Genomic DNA, 24,390 nt, shown 5'->3' on the forward strand with positions numbered 1-24,390 from the left:
TTTTTTAAAAAAATTCTTTCTTTTTTTTTTAATAAAAAGAAAATTGAAGGGTAATTTCATCTTTTTATGAGTTTTAGCGGCAAAAATTGACAAATGGGTTCAAATTAATTGCAATTAAAAGTTCAGAGGTCCAAATTGAGAGGTTTTAAAATTCGGAGGTATGTTAAATTGCATGATAGTTCAAAGGTCTAAAGTAAAGTTTCCCCAAACTTATAAATATAATTTTTTTAAAGTTGATTTTTAAGGTCGAGTTCAACCCAAAATATGGGAACTACTCATAAGAAATAGGTGTTTTTTTTTTTTTTTAAAGGAAAGAAAAAGAGTTTTTGTCTTAAGTGATATACATTAAAATGTCAATCAAATCAAAAGCGCTTGAAAAAAATATGTAATATAATGATATATTAAATGACAAATCTCGAGGTGTTACCAAATCCACAGGCAGTGCGGCCAAAAAATGTCAATATCGGCACAGTTGGGACGCTGACTGCGGGCCCCTTTGATTGAGATTGGGCTTTTGCATGGAGCCCAATTTCTATGGCCAGGGGGCCAATTTACATTTACACCGAAAGTTACCTCTCAGCTGTCAATAGGGGATGGCCATCATCTCTTAGTAGCCTTTCATTCTTATTAAAATTAGGTTTCAAATTTTTCCCTCCATGAAAAATATTAATTACATTTTTTTGAATAATGTTTATTAGAAGAAGAAAAAGTATTTAAAATTTATGAAATCATCACTTTATATGCAAGTATATAAGAGCGATTTTTAATTCTTGAAACAATGGTTACTTACTGTTAACGGTTATTAATGTTAAAGAACTGCACCATATTTCACATGAAAATAATAAGCCTATAGCTTGCACGCTCGAGGGTGGCACAATTGTTAAAATATAAATTAAATAATTAAATTAATATTTTTTATCAGTTTAATTTTTTAGGATAAATAGTAATTTAACATGATATCAGACCAGCGATCATGAGTTCGAATCATGTCTCGGTCAATATTTCACATATTGAGTTTCACTTGTTAAAAAAATTTTAACTGACAAGTAGTGAAATACAAAAATAGTGGGAAAGTTGATTTTTTTTTTCTTAAAAAAAAAGAAGGAAAGAAAGAAAAGGGGGGGGGGGGGGGGGGGGGACCTATTTTATTTAATTAATGCATGTGGTGCATGTTAGTTTGGTTGGGTGGCCTACTACTGTTGTTTTGTGAAAAGATATTTGGTCTTGTGTAACACCTCCCACGTTTCCACATCTAATGAAATTTAAATTTATGATAATACTAACTATATCCTAAAATTGATCATGTAATATTGGTCATCAAACAAGCTCCCCCACACCCCTTTCTTTTTCTAATATAATAGGGAATTTGGTTAAAGGGAGATCCTTACAACTCTGGATCTAAAAGAAATAGAGAGCGTGAGAACCAAAAACTGAAAAATGGGTGAACTCTCAACAATATATATATATATATATATATATATATATATATATATATAGAATACTAAGTGTTCTTCTGGTGTCCTTTCAACTGTGATGTGGCTTTTAAAATTATCGTTGAATTTGAGATTATCAATATTGATTTTTAATCTATTGGTAATTTTAAAAGCCACATCACAGTTGAGAGAACACCAAAAGAACATTAAAAAAAATCTAGCATTTTCTATATATATATATATATATATATATATAAAAGACATAAATAAAATAATGCAGAAATACATATAGAAGTTAAGAAATGAATCAAGCAATTAAGGGACCCGATCGATAAACCTGTCGAATTTCAACAGTTTCATAGTGCCATTAATTGTATTAATTAGCTTGAATTTATGATATAATCCAATATATGTGACAATGTTTGTTCTTTCTAATTCTGTCGTTACTTGTAAGGTGGATCCTTTAAGGTAATGTGTTGTCTCTTTGAGGGGTTGGTGGACCATGTTGGTGACATAGATTTAGTTGGTATATATTGACTTAAAAAACATTTTGTCATGACAATTGATGAGAGAATACATTATGTTTTGAGTAAGTTTAAATTAAGTTATCGTACTTTTTTTAACTTGATAATTAAATTTACTCATACATCTCCCCTCTCTTCTCAACTAAAAAGTTAGTATGTTTTTTTAAAAAAAAATATTTTATTGTTTGTTAAGGTTCTAATTTCCTTATTAACCCAGTGTTTGTGTGACGGGCAACTCAAGTATACGGAGTTTTTTGGTGTGTTAACACACTCTAATTAATCTTATGTGATTAACACGATCAAAATTACTTCTCATTATCCCAAAAAAAAAGAAAGAAAGGAAAAATTCATATGCCATTTAGGATGATTTTTCACTACTAATATTAACTGTGATGATGGTGATAAATGACCTTATTGATAAAGAAGTTAGAGCCTATTCCAAAGCAAGCTTACTTCTGGCCAATCTTACTATTATACCTCATAGATTTGGATGCACCTGACAGGGACCCAAACCATAGAGATCCATTAGACCGAAGAGCAACAAGCTCCATGGACGGGGTAGATCGGCCACCTAACTGTTCAAAGAATGAAGAAAGGCACGTTGTAGAGGATCGCCACCAAGGTATTAGAGAACAGTCGTAAGAGGCAATAAATTTAGATTGAGTGCCACTATCCTACTAAGATTGTATTGCACCAGTGGGCGATACCTGACAAGGAACATATCTTACTAGAAAATGTTAACTAAATGCCACATCCAACCAAATTATACCCTATCACTTGATGATACATGTCTAATTCAATGCGAGGGGAAGAGGTAGTCTGCGTATGTAAAGGTAGCAATCATTCCAAGTAGTCAAGTACATTTATTCTAAACACTCAATACCCTATTACTCACAGATTCTTCCTTTACACGAAACATTTACTAACTTAAATATTGGAAAAATCCCCTCTGGCACCACCGATAAGTCTCCGAGCGTACCTTCAACTTCTCTTGCATGCATCCTCAGTCAAAGGTTTGGGTGCGATCAACTACAACATCAATTGGCCACTTGTGGGAATCAAACCCGCGACCACATGGTTATCAGGAGCCTTTAAAGGGTACGTAAGCAGAGTGTGTAAATATGTAAGGAAAACAATCACTCAAGCTATACTCATTCTAAACACTACTCAAATATTCTTCCTTTCACAAAAGTCTTACTAACTTGAACATCAAAAATACACTCGCCAACACCCCTGACAAGTCTCGAAAATTACCTTTGAGATCTCTTGCAGGCATTCTTGGTCTAAGATTTGGTTGTTTGGTTGTTATCACTTGCATCACCAATAATATCATCAATATATATATATATATATATATATATATATATATATATATGTTTGTTGGAATGTTTTCATTTTCTAATAGCCATTCTGATGGAAGTTCTACTTCAGACCATACTACTGATTTTAATACCCTAACATTTGCGTCACAATAATGTATCTGTATAAGTAAAGTTTAATCTTTGGGACTTTTAACAAGAGCATGCACATTAAAATTTGTTTTCATTGACTTATAATAAAATCTGTAAATTAATGCTAGAGGTTGGCTTTCTTCTAACATATCATTCCTTAAGCAAATAATATAGATTCACATGATTGGAACATACTCAAAGTCCCAACCAAAGAAATTTATAAATCAAGTTTTTCACCCTTGTCTTTTAGCAATGATTACAGCGTAAAAACAGTTGAACAAGTCTATGCTTTAAATAAACATCATGATACATGTCAATTACTTTCTAAAGAAGTAATTAAAAAACTTAGAGAAAAGAAAATGAATTTCCTTCACATAGGATTAATTCAAGTTGCTGTAAAACTCCTAGTCTGTCTAGGAATTAATGTCTCTTTACTTTTGTGTTTAAGAGATGCAAGACATAGAGATTACAACACTAGTATGTTAGGAGTCGTTGAATCTAGTCTTCATAAAGGACCAATTTATTTTGACTATTTCCCTGACTTCACCTTAAGTTTAAGTGATCCACATATCTTAAAAGCTTTATATATATATATATATATATATATATATATATTTCCTAATTAACAATAAACGAAGTATAGTGGTCCTAAACTATCACTAGAGTCTCAGGCTGATTAGCAATATAAAGCCTGAGAAAAGTGATCTGGTTGGTTATGGAGATCAATATCCGGCTACTAAAACACATATTTTCCACGCCTACATTCCTTTAGGTGAAGACTTTAGACTCTAGCTCTAGCTTATACGTTGGCAATGACAACATATTATTGGACACATCTCCCAGTGGTTGCACTGCTAAGAAGTTAGATCCACCAAAACGTTGAAAAGCAATTGCAAATTTATAATATCAGTTTCAAAAAGATGAAATAACGTCATTTTCTTACACTTTTGTTGGTTTAACACCAACCATATATATCTCCAACAATTGCGCTTCTACCAAACCTAAATATACAAATTGGATTGGTACATGAATTTCCTTTTTTTTTTTTTTTAAGGAACCGTTTAAGAATCTGTTTGAAATTGTGTTTAAGAAACAGAGTTTTTTAAGTCAAAAAAAGTTTTTGGGCAAAAGCTTTATTTTTAAGCTTTTATCAAAAGTGTGTTTTAGCCAATTTTAAGTTTTTTGGACCCTTAAAAGTGCTTTTTATTTTTTTTATCAAACGAATATTTTTTTCTTCAAACGGACTTTTTAAATATTAAAACTTAAAAGTACTTTTAAATTTCTCAAACTCAATCTTAAACATGTCCTTAATCACAAAATAGGATAATAGATGGGCCATTAATATTAGAGTCAAACCATGGAAGTGCTTGTGGTAGGAATTGTATAAAAAATCAAAATAAAATCATGCTAAATCACTTGCACATAGTTGATTTAGTCAAAGAAATGGCTTTGCACCTCTTTTTGTTTTGGCAACTAAGATTTGCAATTAAAAACTAATTAAAGGGTTTGATTGATTTGGTTTCCTAACAACCTTTTTTTACCTGGGCAAATGGGCGCTCTGGGTTAGCAATTATGAAAGACAGATTTGATGAAAGTTTGCAAATAATGATTGGAGGCTCCTCTTTCTTAAAACTACTATCAAATATTTGGGTAGGTAGGTAATGTGAGAAACCTTACATGGGACTCTGAATAAATTTTGGGTTGTCCAATTACCTAATCGAGCAGAAAGATATTAAATGGGGCCTCTCACATTATCTACCCAAATTGATTCGGACAGGGAATTATTCTGGATCCTAATTCGCTACTGTGACACACCTAACTCATTACTTCATCATTTGATTGCAATCCAATTATCCTCAATATCAGTGGTGAGACTACTTCTTTACCCAAACCATTTAAGTTTGACTCTTGTTGGTCTATGACTTGTCTAGTTTCTTCGAGATTGCCCAAGTGTGGAATGAAAATTTCTCGGGTTCTTGCAGCCTATATTCTAAACAGATGCATAAAGCTATGGAAATATATATAAATATAATAGCAGAATAAGAGAAAATATAGGCAAACAATTTTATGAGTGTTCCGTATTAGATACCTACCTCTACCAATAAGAAAGAGCAAAAAAAAAACAGCTTCATCTTGCCCATAATTCTTAATTATTTACAATACAAATATAACACACACACACACACAAAAAAAACAAAAAACAAAAAAATTCAAAGTGCATGTGATTTTTGGACATAGTTTTTCTTCAAACCGGGTTGGAAGAATTTCTTTCAATCTAGTCTATAAAAGCCACATGTGTCCCATTTTTTTAATAACATGTGAGATGCACAAGAGTTTTTAATAAAATTTATTTCAACTTTCTAGTATTCTCCTAACTGTGATGTGACTTTTAAAATTACCAATAGATTAAAAGTCAATAATAATAATCTCAAATTTAACGGTGATTTTAAAAGCCACATCACAATTTGGAGAACATTAGAAGAACACTTAACATTTCTCTTAAAAAAACATGCATTTTTCACATGTTTAAGGAACACATATTACTTTTATAGACAAAATGAATGAAATTTCTCCAATCAAGTTCGGACGAAAACCCTCTTTATGATTTTTATATGTATTTTTAAAATAATCCCAGAATTTAATGCTCTACTAAAAATACATATGAAAATCAAATATTTTGATTCAATTTCAATTTAATTAGAAAGAAAAATTTGTCCTAGGATCCCAACACGACCACAAGAAAGTAATTTTCTTGCTTCCTCTTTTGTAGCGATTTTCTTGGAGTTATTTGTTTCTCCGGGGCAATAAAACAAGGCATTAAAGCGGTTTGGCTGTAAAGGTGATGGCAACACAGTGGGACATTAAATACAGGAATTTCTTATTTTCATTTCAAATATTTTCAACTCTTCTTTTAAAAAAGACCGCCGAATCCATATCATTTTCAACCTTGGAGATATAAAAAGACCGCCAAATGCTGCAAACGAGCAAAATTACACGCTGCTTTCAAGCGCGTGAACCCACGCTCTACTGACATAGGCAACCATTAGGCATTAGCCGGCGCCGCATGTTACGGTAACATAAGAATTTTGCGCTAATACATATTTTATACGGTAAGTGCTCACGTCAGATAAGGGAGAAATACTTGCATTTTTTTTTAATTTAAAAATCTTTATCACGTCAGTTTATTTGTTTGACTGTCTAACATTTCTCATTTTATACTATTTTTATTTTTTATTTTTTATTTTAAAAAAAATATATAATTTTTTACTCATGCAAATATTATCCATATGAATTTTGTCCCTCATTAAATGAGGTGATATTTGTTCGTGAATTGTTTCTTAAACAATCACAACTTCATAAGAACAAAATCATCGTTTTGGACAATCTAATGAATCTATGCTTGTATGAATTCCGGGGCTCCACAATTACCATCCATATTCCATACTGTTCTAATTCAACGTGGGCCTAAGCTCACACGTGAAATCAACGTGGGCTTGGACACTTCTAAATGTCGGCCTTTTTCTTTACCAGCACGTGCAATAAAATAATTTTGTTTGGAAAATTTTCAGGTTTTTTTTTTGATATAGGAGATGACAAATGGGAGGAGAGATTCAATTTAGTGATCTCCGTTTTATGAGGCGCGGTCTCCAACTAATTGAGCTGAAAAATTTACGGTTTGTCTAATTTATTATGTACAACTTAACTGTTTTTTTTTTTTTTTTTCCCACTTCATACCATAACATGAACATTTAGCAGCTGATTTACCATAAACTATTAACAGTTATAACAAGTGTAACAGCTAAAGAGATAAAACCCAACAGCTGCACCATAAAAAAAGTACATTAAACATCTGATTTGCTAAATTACTACAACTCTACAGAAAACTGCCAAACACAAGTCTATAAACACAGTAAAAGGCCTACTGATGCCACTTGGGTCTTTTCTTTTGCTTATGATGCTTCAGGATCGGTATGAGCAGCAACTTTCCTAGTCCTCGGAGGCTGTTTGGCGTTGGACTGGAGCTTTAGTAAAAATTGATTGATGTGAAAAAAATAAAAAAATAAAAATGTCTGATACTGAAAAATAAAAGGATTTTGTTTGGTAGTAATTTTTTTATTTGAATAGTAGTAATTGATATAATGTAAAAAGTGAAAATATTGAGAGTTGAAAAAATTGATGAATAATTATGGGCCACTTTAGGGCCATTGCGACATCGAGTTTGTCCCTCTTACCATTTTTGCTAGGAGAAGGCACTGAATTATGAGCAGTAGGGCCAGCAGCTTTCTTACCCTTTGGCTTAGGACATGGCATTGAACCACCACCTTATATTTGTGCAGTTTGAATGTACAAAAAACCAGTATAAACTCTTTAGAGTTATTAAGTTTCAATTGAAAATTGACTAATTCTCTTAGACTGATAGTGCAGATGTCTCAACCAGCTTATTCCCCCCCCACCCCCCACCCCCCCAAAAAAAAACTGCGCTTATTGGTTGATAATTAATAATATGTAAAAATGTGTAGTATGTAGCTTGACAATTGGATCAACCCTACCAAAAAAAAAAAAACTAGTGAGCACTATCACATCAGTTCTTGTGAGATGGGGTTGTAGAACGCAACATTACTAAAAATAAAATTTTAAGAACTAATGTGCATTGTCACATGATTTAACCAAATAAAAAATAAGACGAGAATAGGATGGAAGCATGATTTGTAGCATTACTCTATTTTAATGGTTATTGTAGGTCCAAATGACATTTTTCAACTTGCATTTCCTTCTAAGTATCTGTTTGGAATTACGTTTGATAAATAGAGCTTTTTAAGTCAAAAAACGTTTTTTGACAAAAGCTTCATTTTTTAACTTTTGTCAAAAGTGCATTTTGACAATTTTTAAGCTTTTTAAACCCTTAAAAACGTTTTTAATTATTTTACCAAACGACTACTTTTTTTTTTCAACGGACTTTTTGAGTGTTAAACGCACTTTTAGATTCCTCAAACTCAATCCCAAACAAGCCCTTAGTCATATTATTCACAAAGTATTCAGCTCGTGTAAAACATAATAATCATACTTTAAAAATTAAAATAGTCATATTTTTTTGTCTAACTTATTTTATTTTTAAAATTTTTAGTTTTTATGATTTTTGTAATATTTCCGCAAATCATTTTATTTTCCCGGCTGTACGGAGCGATAAAATGAAATCCAATGCTCTTTAATGTTTGGTAAAACTTCACTTTGACTCCCTAAATTTTCACCCGATTTTACAAACCCCTATGAACTTCCAAATCTCTTATTTTAGACACTTGAACTTTTAATTACTCTCAATTATAACACTTCCGTTAATTTTAGCCATTGAAAATACATAAAAAGACCAAAATGTCATTGATTTTCATTTTTTTTTTTTAAAAAAAAAAAGTTTTGAAAGTTGAAATTTTATACAAAAGTTAAGAGTATAAACGTCATATAACATTTAAAATCTAACAGAAAAGTTTACATTAAGAGTAATTGAAAATTTAAAGATTTAAAATGAAAAATTTGTAAGTTTAAGAAAATTTTGTAAAATCAGTGAAACTTCGTAGTGGCAAAGTGAAGTTTTTCCTTGATGTTTTTAAGATCCATAAACAAGGGAGCCAAGGAGAAGAATAAGATCTCACGAATCTTGACTAGACCAAGTCAATGGGCCACCAACGATGTCGTATCATCCTCGGGAACGTAAAAAACGCTTTGAACCTTCGTAACTCTTCGCTCAACTTTTGACACATGCTCCATAATAATCTCAAAATCAGGGGTTTCGATCGAATCTTCCGAACTTTTCCATTTCCAAGTTGGTTTTACTATTAATTTCTCATTTCCTTGTTTTTAGCATTGCTGTTGTTATCATCATTCTTTGTGTTTGTCCCAATCCTTGTTTGGTTGCTTAGAAGATACTGAAAGCAAGAGAGAAGGAAATGGAATATGATTAAACGAAGGTTCAAATTTGTTGTAATTATACAAAAGGCTCAAAATTTGTTGTTTCTCTAGCCCTTGTTTTATGGAAAATAAAAATGGTGAGTTTGATTCATTACTTTCTCTCTGTTTTTGTTTTGAATTTCAGATATTTCTGCGATTGGAAAGAAAGTTCATGCATTCTTTTGATGGATTACTTGTGGTGAGAAACTTTTTTCTAAGAAAATGACGCTGCTTTCGGGAAAAATGACGTGTGGGGCAATACATTCATGGACATTTAGCGAGCTAGTGGGTGCATTTCTTGATCTTGGGATAGCGTTTCTATTGCTATGTGCATCAACTCTGGCTTATTTGGCCTCGAAATTTTTGGGTTTGTTTGGATTGTGTCTACCGTGTCCTTGCAAGGGACATTTTGGGAGTTCTAGAAGTGGTCCCTGCTTGCAAAGAGCATTGGTGGATTGCCCGCGGGAGAAAACCTCTTCCGTTCAATTGTCGGTGAAGAGCACGTTCCCTTTCGATTTGACATTGGCTGACGACCCGAATTACCAATTTAATTTGGGGTGGGTGGATGGGAGAAATCGTAAGAACAAGCATGTTGAGAAGGAAGGTGAAGCGTCGAGTAGCTCATATATGGAGAAGGCACAAGATTTTGCTGGGAGAAGTTTGGTGGGAAGCTACGAAGCTGGTTTTGAGTTCGGTATGGCGAACGCGCCAACCGTGAAGCAAGGAAGGTTTGATCTTAAGGGTAAAAGGGCTGCAGATCATAGGAAGAGACTTGGTCTTCGGCAGCGCCACAAACGAAGGGTTGTTGATTATGGGAAGTCTTCTACAGTTTCATCATATGATCCTTTATGCTTGGATGCAAAAGATGGTCGTTGGACTTCCTCCAGTGTTTATAAGATAGGGACTGAGATTACTGAAGAACGCGGCTCAGTACCTGTTAATTCTGGAGGTGATGGCATTTCCCATGAGTGTTACTTATGCTTTTAGTTCAGTTTTCAGTCCGTTTTGTTATAGCACTTCAATTTTTCTCATTTTCTTTTAGTTTAAGTTTTAAAGTTCTGTCTTGAATCAAAAGTGTATGTGATAATCACCTTTGCTGTTAGAAAAGAGTACTATATTCTGAAAGTCATATGGTTTAGCAATGCATATCGTATTTTGATCATAACAAGTGGTATTTAATGGCTGCAGTGGAATAAGCATTAAGATCTCTATTTTGCAAACGATCCTAGTTTTAGTTAGTGAACTCAACTAACTACATGTGCTTCTACTCCATGCATGTTGATATTTTGAATGAGCATAGTTTTACTTCTCTCCCAGGCATAAGCCTTAAGCACTTCAAAAGTAATGTTTTGAATAGAAGGCTCCTGCATGCTTGCATATTCACTTACTTTTATTCTACACCATGCATGCTGATGTTGAATCTGATGTGGATAATTATTTGATTTTAGATGGCTGGGAAGCACTTGTGGACATTTCTTGGCAGGATAGAGTTTCATGTGGCATTGAATTGAATGAATCTTTTGATGAAGATAAATCTACAAAGAAGAAGGCACTACGTGTTGAAGAGTCCAGCTACAACACACAAAGGGAGCTAAGCTTTGATAGTAATAAGACACATACAGTTAGGGTCTTAGAACAAGCACTTGAAGAAGAGCATGCTACTCGTGCTGCTCTGTACCTTGAACTTGAGAAAGAAAGATGTGCTGCTGCTAGTGCTGCAGATGAGGCCATGGCTATGATATTGCGGCTACAAGAGGAGAAGGCATTAATTGAAATGGAAGCTAAGCAATACCACAGGATGATAGAAGAAAAATCTACTTATGATGCCGAGGAAATGGACATTCTCAAAGAGATCTTACTGAGGAGAGAAAGGGAAAAACATTTTTTAGAGAAGGAAGTTGAAGCTTACAGGCAAATGATTTTTGGAACTGATCAATTGGATGCTGATATGGAGGCCATGCAAGAACCGGGAATTTCTTCTTTGTTGTATTCAAGTGAAGATCAGATGCTAATGCTACAGCATATTAGCAAATCCTTGAACGAGAAGGAAAGGTTGGAAAACACAAGTAGTTCTAGAGACTATGAGGTCCCATTGCAGAACCGTATTCTTGCTTTTGGGAAAGAACTGCCATACCCGGAATTGGACGACGATGCTGATTTTTCAAAGAAAGGAGACATTCGTAGGCATCCAAGCATTGACAAGCAGCCTAATTCTTTAAGTCGTGATGAGTTTCGAGAGGAGGGAATGGTATCCATGGATGAGAATCCAGTTACTCAACATAGAGAATTGCATACAATAGAGGCATGCTCACAATTAACTCAGTCAAGTACTGAGGAAGGATTTAATTTGCATGCGGGAAACATTAAACCAGTTAGGGAAGGACATGAGCAAAGTGATAATATGAGTCTATCCCAAAGGTTGGCAACAAAGACGGTTGAATCTTGTAATGAAGATAAGATTAATATTGCATATACAAATCAGGAAGAGAAAGTTACATATAGCTCATTTGGTGACACAGAGCCTTGTGTTCATGATGTCCATGTCATTGATGACGAATCTCATATGTCTAGGGAAGACAGTATAAAGAAGAGTGAACAGCTTTCAAGGAATGCTTCCTTAAACCTTTGTAGAAAAGGTGATAGTCCAACCTTAAGCAGGCCAGATATAACTAGTGGACTGCCTCCAAAGGTTCCATCCCGTAGCAAACCTCCGGTTTCTGATTTACGGCGAAAGTCAATGTCTGCGATAGATTTTCGTAGAAATTCAATGTCTGCAATTGATTTTCGTAGAAATTCAATGTCTCCAATTGATAATGAAAGGTTAAAAATTGATAACGAAGTTGAGTGGCTTCAAGAAAGACTAAGGATCGTGCAAGGAGAAAGAGAGAAGCTCAACTTCTCTTCGGGGAACAAGGAAAGGGAAAAAGTTCAGTTGCAACTTCTGGAGGATATAGTGGGTCAGCTTCAAGAGATTCGTCAGTTAACAGAGCCTGGAAAAGCGGTACGGCAGGCCTCTTTGCCCCCACCATCTTCTAAGGTATGGTGTTAAAATTTCATGGTTACATACTTATTATATACTTGAAGTAGCAATACATATGTATCCCCTTGACATCGTATTCTTCTATCGGTAGATATAGGATCTTATACCTTCTTGGATCGCTAATATACAATGTCTATGTGCTAATATACCAAGTTGTAGCTCATTTGGGAGATTTCATCATCAAGTCTCCTTAGAGTTTCAAATTATTAGCCAACTAGTGATGATTGTCTAAACTTCAAAGCCATATATTTCCTTACATATTGTTTGAAATCATTTATTGATATTAAATTTCTTAGAGCAACTCTTTTATTCATCAATTGGACTTTTTATTCTGTAAAGAATTTATGGAGTTCCACAAGAAGCATTTAGTAAGTGATTGCTCCCTAAATAATGGCTGTTGATATCTAAAGCTTATCTGTATTCAGGTTATGTCAAAGAAAAGATGTTGGCGCAGTGCATCTTTAGGAGTACGTTGAAGGACTTATGTAAGGTATCTCACACCTAGATGATGGATCTGGTTATGTTGCATTTAGGAAATCAGAGCTCCAGTTAACTGAACCCCTCCCCTCCCAAAAAAAAAAAAAAAAAAGAAGGGATATTTTCAGAGACCTCCAATACTTTCCTTTTCAGTTTATTAAATATGCTTCTTAAGTCTGTAGGAGTGGCAACTTACCCACTCTCTTAACTTACCACTTTAAAACAAATGAAAATAGTTGCATGCGTGATGCGTCTTAATCAACTATTTTAGTGACTTTTCTATTAATGTCGTTTCTACCCCATTTGCCTCCATGTAACATATGAGATTATTTTTATCAATTTTTCTAGCAGTTGCTTGCCCGGGGAGGTGTTGTTTTTTGAAACTTTAGGATGTTAACCATACAACACTAGAGTTGAGGTGGTAAAATGAAATAACTTGAAGTTCATTAGGGTTTTCTATAACTAAGCCTTAATCTATAGAAAAAAGAAAAAGAAAAAGAAAAAGAAAAAGAAAATACTTAAATGTATGTAACTTTCTTGGTGTTTTTGGATACTTGGACTTCTTATTAGTTATCTGCATACATTTCACTTGACATGTAAAATTATGCAGCTATCTAAACTGTGATGTTGGTTCCTTTATGTGAAAAGATTAATAATCAAACCCTTCAAAAGCATGTAATTGATGTTTTTTCTATCATAGGCATGTATGAAGCTGCATGCTGGATAATTTGCCACGGATAACAGGATCATGGTGATAATTGGATATGATCTATAAAGTTTTACTTGTAGGTGTAGAAACCCAATTTTGACCACTTTCTATTCTTTATAGGTGCCAGTTCTGAATAGAATTTTGGTGATTGTATTACAATTAGTTCTTTCTCACGAGTTTTGGTTTCCCTATTTGGATAATTGTTGTAATAAAGATGAAGTGTTATCACCTATCTCTGTTGGTAATTGTTTTAGGAAAAAATACATTTTATCCCTCGAAGTTGTATCTTTTTTTTTTTTTTTTTCAAATGTTTAAAAGTTTACAATTTACCTTAAACAAGTTTTCAATATTTTCAATGTAACCCATATGCAATTTTCGTCTTCTCCAATATAAAATGGTCCGCGTGTGCCACACGTGTTTTTAGGTGTGAACATCCCCAAAATGTCCCATGTCCAATTGTTGAATTTCCAAAATGCTCCCCATTTAAAAAAAAAAAGGCCACCCCCATGGCCCATTTGGGGGTGGCTCGGCCATTTAATTGGCCCCTCGGGGTGGTCGAACCACTCCCATTTCTGTTAGATGGGGTGGTTAGGCCACCTCGAGGGCTTGGCCAGATAGGCGTGGCTTAACTACCTCCAAATGCTTTTTTCTCTTTTCAGATTATTTTTTTCAAGAAAAATGGGGGCATTTAGGACTTCTCAACATCTAAAAACCCACAAATCCACGTGCAGTGTAGGTGGGCCTTTTTCCGCCGAAGAAGATGAAAGTTATTAACAGAGTGATTAAATTAAAAATTTCAGAAACTTGGTTGGGGTACTTTGCCAATTTTTTGAACATTAGAGTAAAAAATATAATTTTTTTTTTTAAAAAAAGTTGTACAACTTGGGGGTGTAAAATGTATTTTTTCCATTGTTTTATTTCTATTAGTGTGATATGTTGGAATCTGCTGGCGGGTGAATGTATCACCCACGTATTTGCAATTAGGAAATGGATACTTGAGAATGTTTAATAACATTTATCTTTTTCAAAACAAGTTTTACAACTTTATCATTGTGTGATGTTAAAAGTTTAATCATCTCAAAAGAATTACTTTTTTTTTGAATCAATGGTCCTATCATGACCTTTAGAAGTACATCCTTAAAATGCATGTCACTGAATAACCAACATTAATAAAAGTTTTCACATGCAGTCAATTATTTAAAAGATGAATGTTATACTTATTCATATTTCTTTACACAATTTTTTCACACCCAAGATGGCTTGTAAAACCACCAATGGATCATTGGTGGTTTTAAAGATTGTATAAAGAAGTGAGAGTACGTGTAGCATTATTCTATTTAAAATATGTTCGGTACTTTGTGCATGATATAGTAAACAATATGTGACATCCTTTAAAGGAGAATATTCAAGCCAATATGAAAAGTATGTGAGCCAAGAAGCTTGAAAGTGACGATTTTTTATTTTTAAATCCAGAAAGTGGATATTTTGAAAAACAAATTTAATATGGATCTGCTTTGAAATAAGCTTATCTTATTTCAACATGTTTATTTGACTAGTCTCGCATTGCAAATCATATATCTCGCTTTAAAGAAGAAACATTAACTTCATTAGCATCAAGTGTGGAGGATTTAAAATGAATCTATTAGAGTTCCACTATTAGAGATTTACAAAGGTGTTTTTCATGTTGAACTCTTGGAGATTTAAAAGGATGTTCTTTGGGATGTGAAGTTTCGGCATTCCAATTCAATGGTGTGTTACTTTTTGGAATGTCAAATTCATTATTATGAATTGATAGTCTTTCAACTTTGCAATGATTTAAGGTTGATAAACAACAAAATGAGCTGTCATGGGATAGAAAAAATTATGGAATACAAGCAACTGCAACATTATTTTACAAACTCTATTGGATTATATATATATATATATTCTTGCCTATGTGACCTCTTGAAAATGGAGAGAAAATAAAGAAATAAAGAGAGAAAATATTAAAGAAATGATCTTTCGCTATTCAACGTAGCACCAAATGCATTTTAGTTAGCTTCCTGCTAATCTAAAATGGACAATATTAACTAAATTTAACTAATACGAGCCATTTTACCTGGTCTGCTAAGATGGTCTTACAAACTTATGTCAAAATTATAACTGAAATTACATGTTTAATCCTTAAAAAGTGCAACCAATTGACAAGGATATACCCTAGTCGATGTATTACCACAAATAGAACCTACTTATATGACCTACCACCTCGGTCTATTATACACATGTTGTCCAAATATAACCACATACTTCATATATTTTTGAAGGAAGACCATTGAGAATTGACTATAAAATATATATATGAGGGATCCTAAAATAAGGAAGGTATAATGTGAGGGTGGGACTAATTTTGAAGTGTTGAAAATGCCTCTATCAAACTCCCATGGAGCTATTGTTACGGCACCCATATCTCACCACCCAAGCTCTTTAATTAAAATAATTATTATAAGAGATTTTTCTTCATTAAAAATTATGAAGAAATATTTATTATTTTGTAATTGTTTTTAGTGCACCTAAACAAAATCCCGTTATATTTGGTTCTTATCCCTTTGAGATTACGCCGTTTCAAACGGGGAAGTCAATTGGATTGGGCACGTTTTACTGATCCACACGTTACCTTTTTCAATTTTCACCCACTTCCATTACTATACCTGTAATCACATAAATATTATTATTATTATTATTATGTTTTTCCTTTATAGGTGTTGATTATTAATTAAGGGCTGTTGAAGTCCAGAACTACCCTTCAGCATCTAGGCATGTACCACAACTTAATGGGGTCAACTTTGTCTTTTCAGTAGTAGCTCTGTATATTAGGGTTACTTTTTCTTCTCCACCATTTGATACCCTCCAAAAAAAATAAAAAAGAGAAATATATAATAATAACTAAAATAGAGGGTTTTAGCCTTAAGCTTCTTCCTTAATGTATTTCATTTTGCATGCTCATATCTCTCACTGTTGGTAAGTTCCTTAATGTATTTCATTTTTAATGTAAATACTGTTGTTGTCTGTCGTTTTCTTCATCTGGGTTTGTTTGTTATATTCTTATAAGTATTATTTATTTTATACATATATTATATTTTCACATATAAAATAAAGAACAGTGCTTTGTTCCATAGTTCCTTTTGTGGGTAATCTTTATTTTCTTCTTATTATTTGTTATTTGTTTTTCTTTGGCTTCCATGAAAGAGGGAAGGCACTGCCGATTTGAAAATTCAGGGTGGAGGGGGTCCCCTTTAGGCAAAGGTCAGAGTGTTGAAGTGAAGGGGGACTTTTTGATTGATGGACACTTCCCCCACAAACCCCAACTCATGGTAATGGTATCTTCCGAATCTTTTTAGCCTGAAACAGTGTCAGATAATGGGGAAAGAGGAAGAAGAGGAAAAATAGTTGGCCTTTGATACGAGATGAGATATATTTAATTACATATATATGCGTGTGTACAACTGTTCAGTACCTATTAGATATCATAATATCTTTCGAATGTCAGGCAGAGTCATAGCCTGTATAAGCCTGTTACATAGGCCTGCAAACTATGGCAGAGAGGGAGAGACAGAGACAGAGGAAGAACTTTTTTATATTTGGGTCTTTATTACCGTAGCGGCATATAGCCTAAAAGGGTGTCTTCTTTTTAGCCTCCGGTTAACATAAAGGCCGTAGCTTTGATGGATTCTTTCTGTAACATCCTTGGTAATCAGAAGGAATTCATGGCTATGACAGCTATGCTGTACCATTGGCTTTTCTTGGGCTTTGAATCTTTCCCTCGGCACTGGGAGTTATATTTTATCAGCTGGGGTTGTTGTGGCTCTCATCAAGATGGTCTGCCTTCTTGTTTCCGTTCTCAGTTGCAATCAGCATGGTGATTTAAATGGTTTTTTTTTTTTTTTTCCTTCTTTATATCCTCCCACTCCCTTATCTTCATGGGCTTGTCTTTTTCTATTCCCTTTTTCGGCTTTTCTCATTTCTCCAGATTTTGCTTGAAAGTGGAGCTTTGGCGATGTCCTTGATGGGTTTCCTCTGATTTTATTTTCTGCCTTTTGCATGCCGTTAGTTCTAACTACAAGTGCTGGCTGTTTCTTGAATTTGAAGTCTTTTCTCTCTCTCTCTGTTTTTCCCTTCACCTGTATTAGTTTTTGTTGTGCAGTGAAGATCGAGTGAAGAGTACAGTGGTTATGCTTAAACAGGGAAGGACGGAGTAAGATTGGGGTCGTGGGGTCGAGTTGCCAATGGCATCAGCTTCTTGTGCCAGTAAGAGTCCATTGCTCACGAAAGAAGCATCCTCTGATTATCATACTTACCCTCCACCTCTTGCACAATATGAAGATGTTGCAGCCAGTCCTAATCTCTTCATGGCTACTTTGGAGAAGCTCCATACTTCTTTGGGGACTAAGTTCATGTAAGCTTTCTTTCTCTCCCTCCCTCAACCTTATGCCTTGACACAAACATATTATCAAGTCATGATTTCTTGTAGAAGAGGAAATACAATGAACCAAAGTAGTGCTTTTTGCATAATTCTTTTTATAACTTTTTTAGAATTGTATTGTAGTTGGCTTTATCATCTCAAATTTTGATGTGTTTTCTGAGTTCTTTAGCTCTGTACTGCTGTTTATGAGTATGGCATTGTTTTTATGAATAGTATGGCATTGTACTTTCTTCTTTTTGAACTAGCGTATGTTTCATGAAGTTTTCTGTTCGACCACTGATATTCTTTGTACATTTTAATTGTAGGATTCCCATAATTGGAGGTAAAGAGTTAGACTTGCATCGACTTTTTGTGGAGGTAACTTCTCGTGGGGGAATTGAAAAGGTAATATGAAAGTGTTGACGACTGAGTAGTTGAGTTTCTTTTGTAATTAGTTTGATTTGAACCATTCCACAGGTGAATCAGTTGTCTAAAAGTTCAATGTCATCTTGTATCATGTTTTGGATTCATGCATGTATTGTTTGAAATTTTAGTAGTGCTATTAAAATGTCTAAAGATGCAATGTCAGAACACTTCCATTCACAAGTGATTAACAAGTTTTGGTGGTTTTTTGGTCTTTACATATTTGTAGAGTTGGATGAATGATGAAATTCAATTTGTGTGTGTTCTGTATTTAAAAGAGCATGCTGTCCCAATCTTTTGTTTGATGTTTACCAGATGTTAGTGATTGCGTGCACAACGCAACTTTTGCATCCTTGTAAAGGCTTATTGTATTTACATAAATGAAATTATTGATTTTCTCCGTAACACATTACAAATGGTATCAGAGCCACTTAATAACGCCATCTAATATTGGAACATTGTATGATGTGGCCTTGACAGGGGATGTTAGGGGTTTAAGGTGGGAGATTTTAACACTCCAGTGCCATATTGAAAATTGAATAGTCCACATAGAGCGAGTGGTTTATGAAGACATTTATGGGTACCAAGTCTCACATTACATATTTACTAGGTAAAACTGAGCTTTATAAGTGACTTAACACCTATGAGTATCTTCATAAACCACTCACTATGTGAGCTACTCATATTCTCAATATGAGACCGAGGTGTTACAATCTCTTTCCAAACCTCTGATGTCTCCATCAAGTCCAAGTCGTGCAGTGCTCCAGTACCACATGACGTTACTAGGATGAGACATTTTTTTTAGGTTTTTGGAAGAGGTCTCCATCCATTGGCCTGTAGACTTGTCACAAGCTATTATTGAGAATTTTCATCTCTTATGCTGGGTTTGATTGTGCAGATTAATTGCTTTCCTACTCTTTTGTTGCTTGATAATAGTCTGATTATTTAACTTCTCGAATCTAACCCCTATGGCTCTACAATGTTACTGGAGTCTAGCTCTAGTAGATAACAATCGAGATATGCAGTTTAGAGTTTATAAATAATTGTTTTTCTTGTGTTCTCCCTGTTCGTTTGGGAATTAAATGGGGTGTCATATTACTTGTAGTTAGTTTGTATCATAAACAGATATTTATCATCCATATAAAGGTTGTTACAAGTGACTATTATTTTCTTAATATTCACTGGGGATGTGTTAGACATATAGTTACTTAACTGACAAAATGGATTTTGCAGATTCTTAGGGAGAGAAGATGGAAAGAAGTGACTGCTATTTTCAACTTCCCTTCAACAGCTACAAATGCTTCTTTTGTGCTGCGGAAGTACTATGTGTCATTGCTTCACCACTATGAACAAATATACTATTTTAAGGCCCGGGTCTCTATGTCTTCTGGTTTGTGCATAAAACAATCAGCTTTCATTTGAATAAACATCATTGGATTCAGTTTTATAATACAACAGCCTTTGGCAGATTCTTTGATGAGCCCATCCGCAACCCCAGTGCCAGCTCAAAGAACAGAGTTTTTGCAGCCAACATCAGAAACCCAAGCATCTGTGCTCAAGCAACAAAGGACAAAGACTGCAGAACTTCCTAGAGGTCTCTGCCTTTTCTTCTTTTCAATTCCTAAAATTTTGGAGGAAAAATAGGATACATTGTTCTATGCATCTTTAGTATAAGTTATGAATTCTTTGCCATTTCTAAATCCTGGTGTCTTTTTACTTTTTATTTTTTTCTCTATTCCTTTATGTAGAATGAGAGCTCTATCTTTCTTGGCAGGAATTTTCCTTTATATATATATATACACACATGTTTTAGATCGTCCTGATCTCTGTGGCTTTGGGTGAAATATTTATAATGTTTACACTACTTGAATATGAGTGAAAAGGTGCTTTCGTTGTTTTAGATCGTCCTGATCTCTGTGGCTTTGGGTGAAATATTTATAATGTTTACACTACTTGAATATGAGTGAAAAGGTGCTTTTGTTGTTGTAGAATAAGAATGAGTCATAAGCTACAAATTTGTAACTATTGAATCTGTTGAAGATGGAAACTTACGATTTGCTGCGTTATTTCTCCATGATTTGATTGCCCAATTTTATTCCAATTTATTTATAATTGTAATATGCAATAAGTACCTTTTTATCATAGTTTGTAATTATTTTCTATTTAAACCCACGTAAACGTATGAAGGATCATAGTGGAATAGAACAATATTCTTTCCTCCTTGTTCCAAACTTTCCTTCTTCTTCTTTCTTCTTTTATCATAGTAAAAGTCTTAAGTTTGAACTTTGTCTATGTCATTCTTCTCCTATTTCAATTAAATATTCTACGTGTGGGGCTTTTCCTATTAAGGAAGAGTTAGTGCTCAAACTTGAGGGAGATTGTTAAAGATGGAAACCTATGATATGTTGTGTTAATTCTCAGATCCAGCTTACATCATGTAAAGAGAATAATTGGACATCCCCATTAAGAAAATGGACGGTTTAGATTGAAGAGCAGTTTATGTAAGGCAGGCTGAAACTTCCATCTACCGTACATGCCTCAAAACTTTGTAATCTCTGGCAGTTAAAAGTACACTTCCAGCACAGCATTGCCTCACTCCGTCTGGTTCATTCTGTTTTACTTTCAGATTCTGAATAAATATTAGATTTTCTCATCTGGCTATCTTCTAATAGAAGTCAAATCGATCTCAAAGGTCTCATCAATTTCAAAAGTTTTCGTCTGGGTCTTCTACAAAACTGGCATTGCTGAACTTTTTTCTCTAAATATTGTATCACTTCCTAAAATTTCCTTTTGCATTTTATTGATGAAATCAATGCTATATAAACGTAAAGGAATGACTTTGAAAGACAATAATCATTCAATGAAAACTCCGAGGAAGTTTAAGATGAGAAATCAATTTAAATATTAAAAGAACAAGAGAGAGGGATTCTGAAGTGCCCTTAAAGAACGGGAAGGAATTAAGGCAATAAGCAAATTGATATTCTTCAATAAAGTGCAAATGGATCAATTTGAATTCTAGCAGAAGATACCCAGATGAGAAAATCTAAACAAAATGAACTAGACAGAGAGAAAGAATCAATGTTGTGTTGGAAGTGTTCTTTAACTGCTAGAGATTACAAAGTTTTTGAGGCTCATACGGTAGATGGATGTTTCAATCTACCTTAAATTAACAGCTCTTCAAGTTGGACTGTCCATTCTCTTAAGTGGAGATGTCCTGTTATTCTCTTTATAAGATGTAAGCCAGATCCTTAATTCCCCATGATTTGATTGCCTTATTTTATTTCTAATTGTAATATGCAATAAGTACCTTTCCATGATAGTTTGTAATTATTTTCTATTTGAACCCATGTAAATGTATGAAGGATCATGGTGGAATAAAACAGTATTCATTCCTCCTTGCTCCAAACTTTTCTTCTTCTAATTGAATCTACCGTGGCTTGTGGAAAAATGTTTTTGTTTTGGTTGCATCTGCTTTCAGTCATGTGTTGCATATCCTCAATGAATAATTTTCATACTTATGGTTTTTTAAACCCAAAAATCGTTGTCCACATCTAGTCACTAAAAGAAATATATATTCCACAACTTATAATGAACAGTTTTTTGAGCAATGTTCATGATTTCCTTGCTCTTTTTTTTTTTTTTTTCCAGTCAAGTGTTTCTCTTGTATAGAGTATATGTACTTTCTTGTGCTTTTTTCATGAAATGCGATTACTTCTTTAAAAAAAAAAAAACCTTTTTTTAGTAGTCTGAGATGCTTTGGAAATAACTTGAGAACCGGATATGCTTGTCCTTTTCTTTTTTCTTCCCTTCCCCTCCCTGCAGGAAACGTTTCTGGAGTGTCTGTCGAAAGAGTTAATTGCTTTCATTAAGTTGTGGTCTGTTACTGCTGAGATTGTAAGATAAAAACAAGTTGTTGTGTCATGGTAGCTACTACCCTCTAGCCTGTTATAAGAATAACTTGTGTCTTCTTTGTTCTCTTCATTTATTTTATCATTTCATGTCTTATCTGCTAATGAAATGGGATATTTGGTGATTATTCTCAACAAATAGGTTATTGGGGTATTCCTATCCTTGACTGCTTATTTTTGTGTGAAGATTTTATCTTATATTTCTTGATAGATTTTTTTGTTTGAGGAAATTACATCTTTAACAAAATAAAGCCCCTTTTCTCTGGCGTTTGCAGCACGGTCACCATCGTATTCAGGGTCTCCTGTTACTGTAATAGGGGTCATTGATGGGAAATTCGAAAGTGGATACCTTGTTACTGTTACAATAGGCTCCGAGGAGCTAAAAGGTGTACTTTATCTGGCTCCACAGGATGCAGTAGAGCAAGTGCCACAGAACTATAGTGTCTTTGCCAAGAAGAATGGCAATGCCTCTTCTGTACCAGGCATCCATCGTCGCCGCCGTAGGAAGAAATCTGAGATGAAAAAGAGGGATCCAGCTCATCCAAAACCTAACAGAAGTGGGTATAATTTCTTCTTTGCCGAGCAGCATGCACGACTGAAGCCACTGCATCCAGGGAAGGACAGAGAGATCAGTAGAATGATTGGTGAGCTGTGGAACAAGTTGAAAGAGCCTGAAAAAGCGGTAAGACTATGTTTTATCTTCATTTCTAATGACTTTCAACTCATCATACTATCTTTTAATTTAAATCCACTTCTGAGAGTACTTTAAAGCATGCATTGAAATATATGGTTTCAGGTTTATCAGGAGAAAGCTCTTAAAGATAAAGAAAGATACAAAATAGAGATGGAGGATTACAGGGAGAGACTAAGGACTGGTCAAGTCATCAGTGATGCAGTACCACTGCAACAGCGGCTTCCTGCACTAGATGCAAATTTGGTGGATGCAGATGCAAACATTGAAGAAAATGAGGGAGGGGACTCTCCTCACACACCTGACAATGAGAGTTCTGGTAAAAGTGATTCCGAAGATGATGATAAGACTGCAGAGAAGGATTCAGATATGGATGCATCTCCAAAAGGCAGAAAAAGAAAAAAAATGGAGGATGATAAGACTGCAGAGAAGGATTCAGATATGGATGCATCTCCAGAAAGAAAAAAGGAAAAAACAAGTTCCATAAACCAATTGTAGTTGCTGAGTCCAGTAACATGCACATGGAAGATGATGTTGGAGATGACAAGGTTGAGAAAATTGCACAAGAAATCTTAGGTGACACCGTACTCGGGACAACGAAAGAACCAATATCTACTGAGAAGCATTAAAGTTTTTCCACACGAATTAGGGTGACTTTAGGTATGAAGAAATCATTTTTCTACACGGAGTAGGGTTTGAATTTGTCCATTCTAGCTTTTGCTTATGCTTAGGTACGGTTTATTAGCTATTCCTCAGGCCTTTCCTTACCATTTACTCGTGTTATTTGTAAATGCGGCATGCCGTTGCAAATTGTATTACTTGTTTCACTGGGATATAGTCAGATAGAGGTCTTGGCCAACTAGAGGCGGTTTTGTAGCACATGAAAATTTTGATGCATTTCCAGAGTTAAACGATTTGGGTTGTGTTGATATGTTCCCAAACTAGATTGTGGTTTACTGTGTTGATAATTAGCAAATCAAAAGGGCCCTCAAATTTTAAGACATATCTGCAATGTTGTCTGGGTTGGGAGGCTGAGTCTACAAATTAGCAGGGCAATCTTTTTCCTAATTGAACTAGATTCAAAGTGTTGTCATATTCCCCTGCATTTGGTACTTATTTTTTATGGGGTGGATGGTTTACTTCACATAGAGATTGGCGAGTCATAATGCTCTTATTATTTATTTACAATTGCTGAAAGATTGGTGAGTCATAGTGCATTCTTTTTCACTGCATGATGCTGCCGATTAGAGAAGCATGTCAGGTTTACTGTATGAGTTTAGATCTGATCTTAGTACACCTCTTTGGTTTTATTATTATAATTATCATATTGTTAATTAAGATGAGGTGGTTGAA

At 34.3% G+C, this 24,390-nt stretch overlaps 2 protein-coding genes across 12 annotated transcripts; both read left to right on the plus strand.

Annotated features, from left to right (window-relative positions):
* Positions 1-9,233: 9,233 nt before the first annotated feature.
* LOC132179071 (uncharacterized) lies at positions 9,234-13,785 on the plus strand. 4 transcript variants are annotated; one of them, XM_059591700.2, is made up of 5 exons: positions 9,234-9,371; positions 9,497-10,300; positions 10,800-12,388; positions 12,817-12,881; positions 13,569-13,785. In XM_059591700.2, exons 2-4 carry the CDS (start codon positions 9,574-9,576, stop codon positions 12,865-12,867), a joined length of 2,367 nt encoding a protein of 788 aa, XP_059447683.2. In that variant the 5' UTR covers positions 9,234-9,371; positions 9,497-9,573; the 3' UTR covers positions 12,868-12,881; positions 13,569-13,785. The 4 variants fall into 4 exon arrangements, with proteins under 4 accessions (XP_059447683.2, XP_059447682.2, XP_059447681.2 ...); XM_059591699.2 differs by having other exon boundaries at positions 12,817-12,876; XM_059591698.2 differs by lacking the exon at positions 13,569-13,785 and having other exon boundaries at positions 12,817-13,227.
* Positions 13,786-16,746: 2,961 nt separating this feature from the next.
* On the plus strand, positions 16,747-24,040 carry LOC132178685 (HMG (high mobility group) box protein with ARID/BRIGHT DNA-binding domain-containing protein). 8 transcript variants are annotated; one of them, XM_088515786.1, is made up of 8 exons: positions 16,965-17,472; positions 17,584-17,659; positions 17,758-18,009; positions 18,342-18,420; positions 19,672-19,828; positions 19,907-20,032; positions 22,622-23,028; positions 23,143-23,635. In XM_088515786.1, exons 3-8 carry the CDS (start codon positions 17,840-17,842, stop codon positions 23,533-23,535), a joined length of 1,332 nt encoding a protein of 443 aa, XP_088371912.1. In that variant the 5' UTR covers positions 16,965-17,472; positions 17,584-17,659; positions 17,758-17,839; the 3' UTR covers positions 23,536-23,635. The 8 variants fall into 8 exon arrangements, with proteins under 8 accessions (XP_059447168.1, XP_059447164.1, XP_059447167.1 ...); XM_059591185.2 differs by lacking the exons at positions 16,965-17,472; positions 17,584-17,659 and adding an exon at positions 16,747-16,933; XM_059591181.2 differs by lacking the exons at positions 16,965-17,472; positions 17,584-17,659 and adding an exon at positions 16,747-16,927.
* The last annotated feature ends 350 nt before the right edge of the window (positions 24,041-24,390 follow it).

The sequence above is a fragment of the Corylus avellana genome, chromosome 4, assembly GCF_965113065.1.
Source record: "Corylus avellana chromosome 4, dhCorAvel1.hap1.2, whole genome shotgun sequence".
NCBI lineage: Eukaryota > Viridiplantae > Streptophyta > Magnoliopsida > Fagales > Betulaceae > Corylus > Corylus avellana.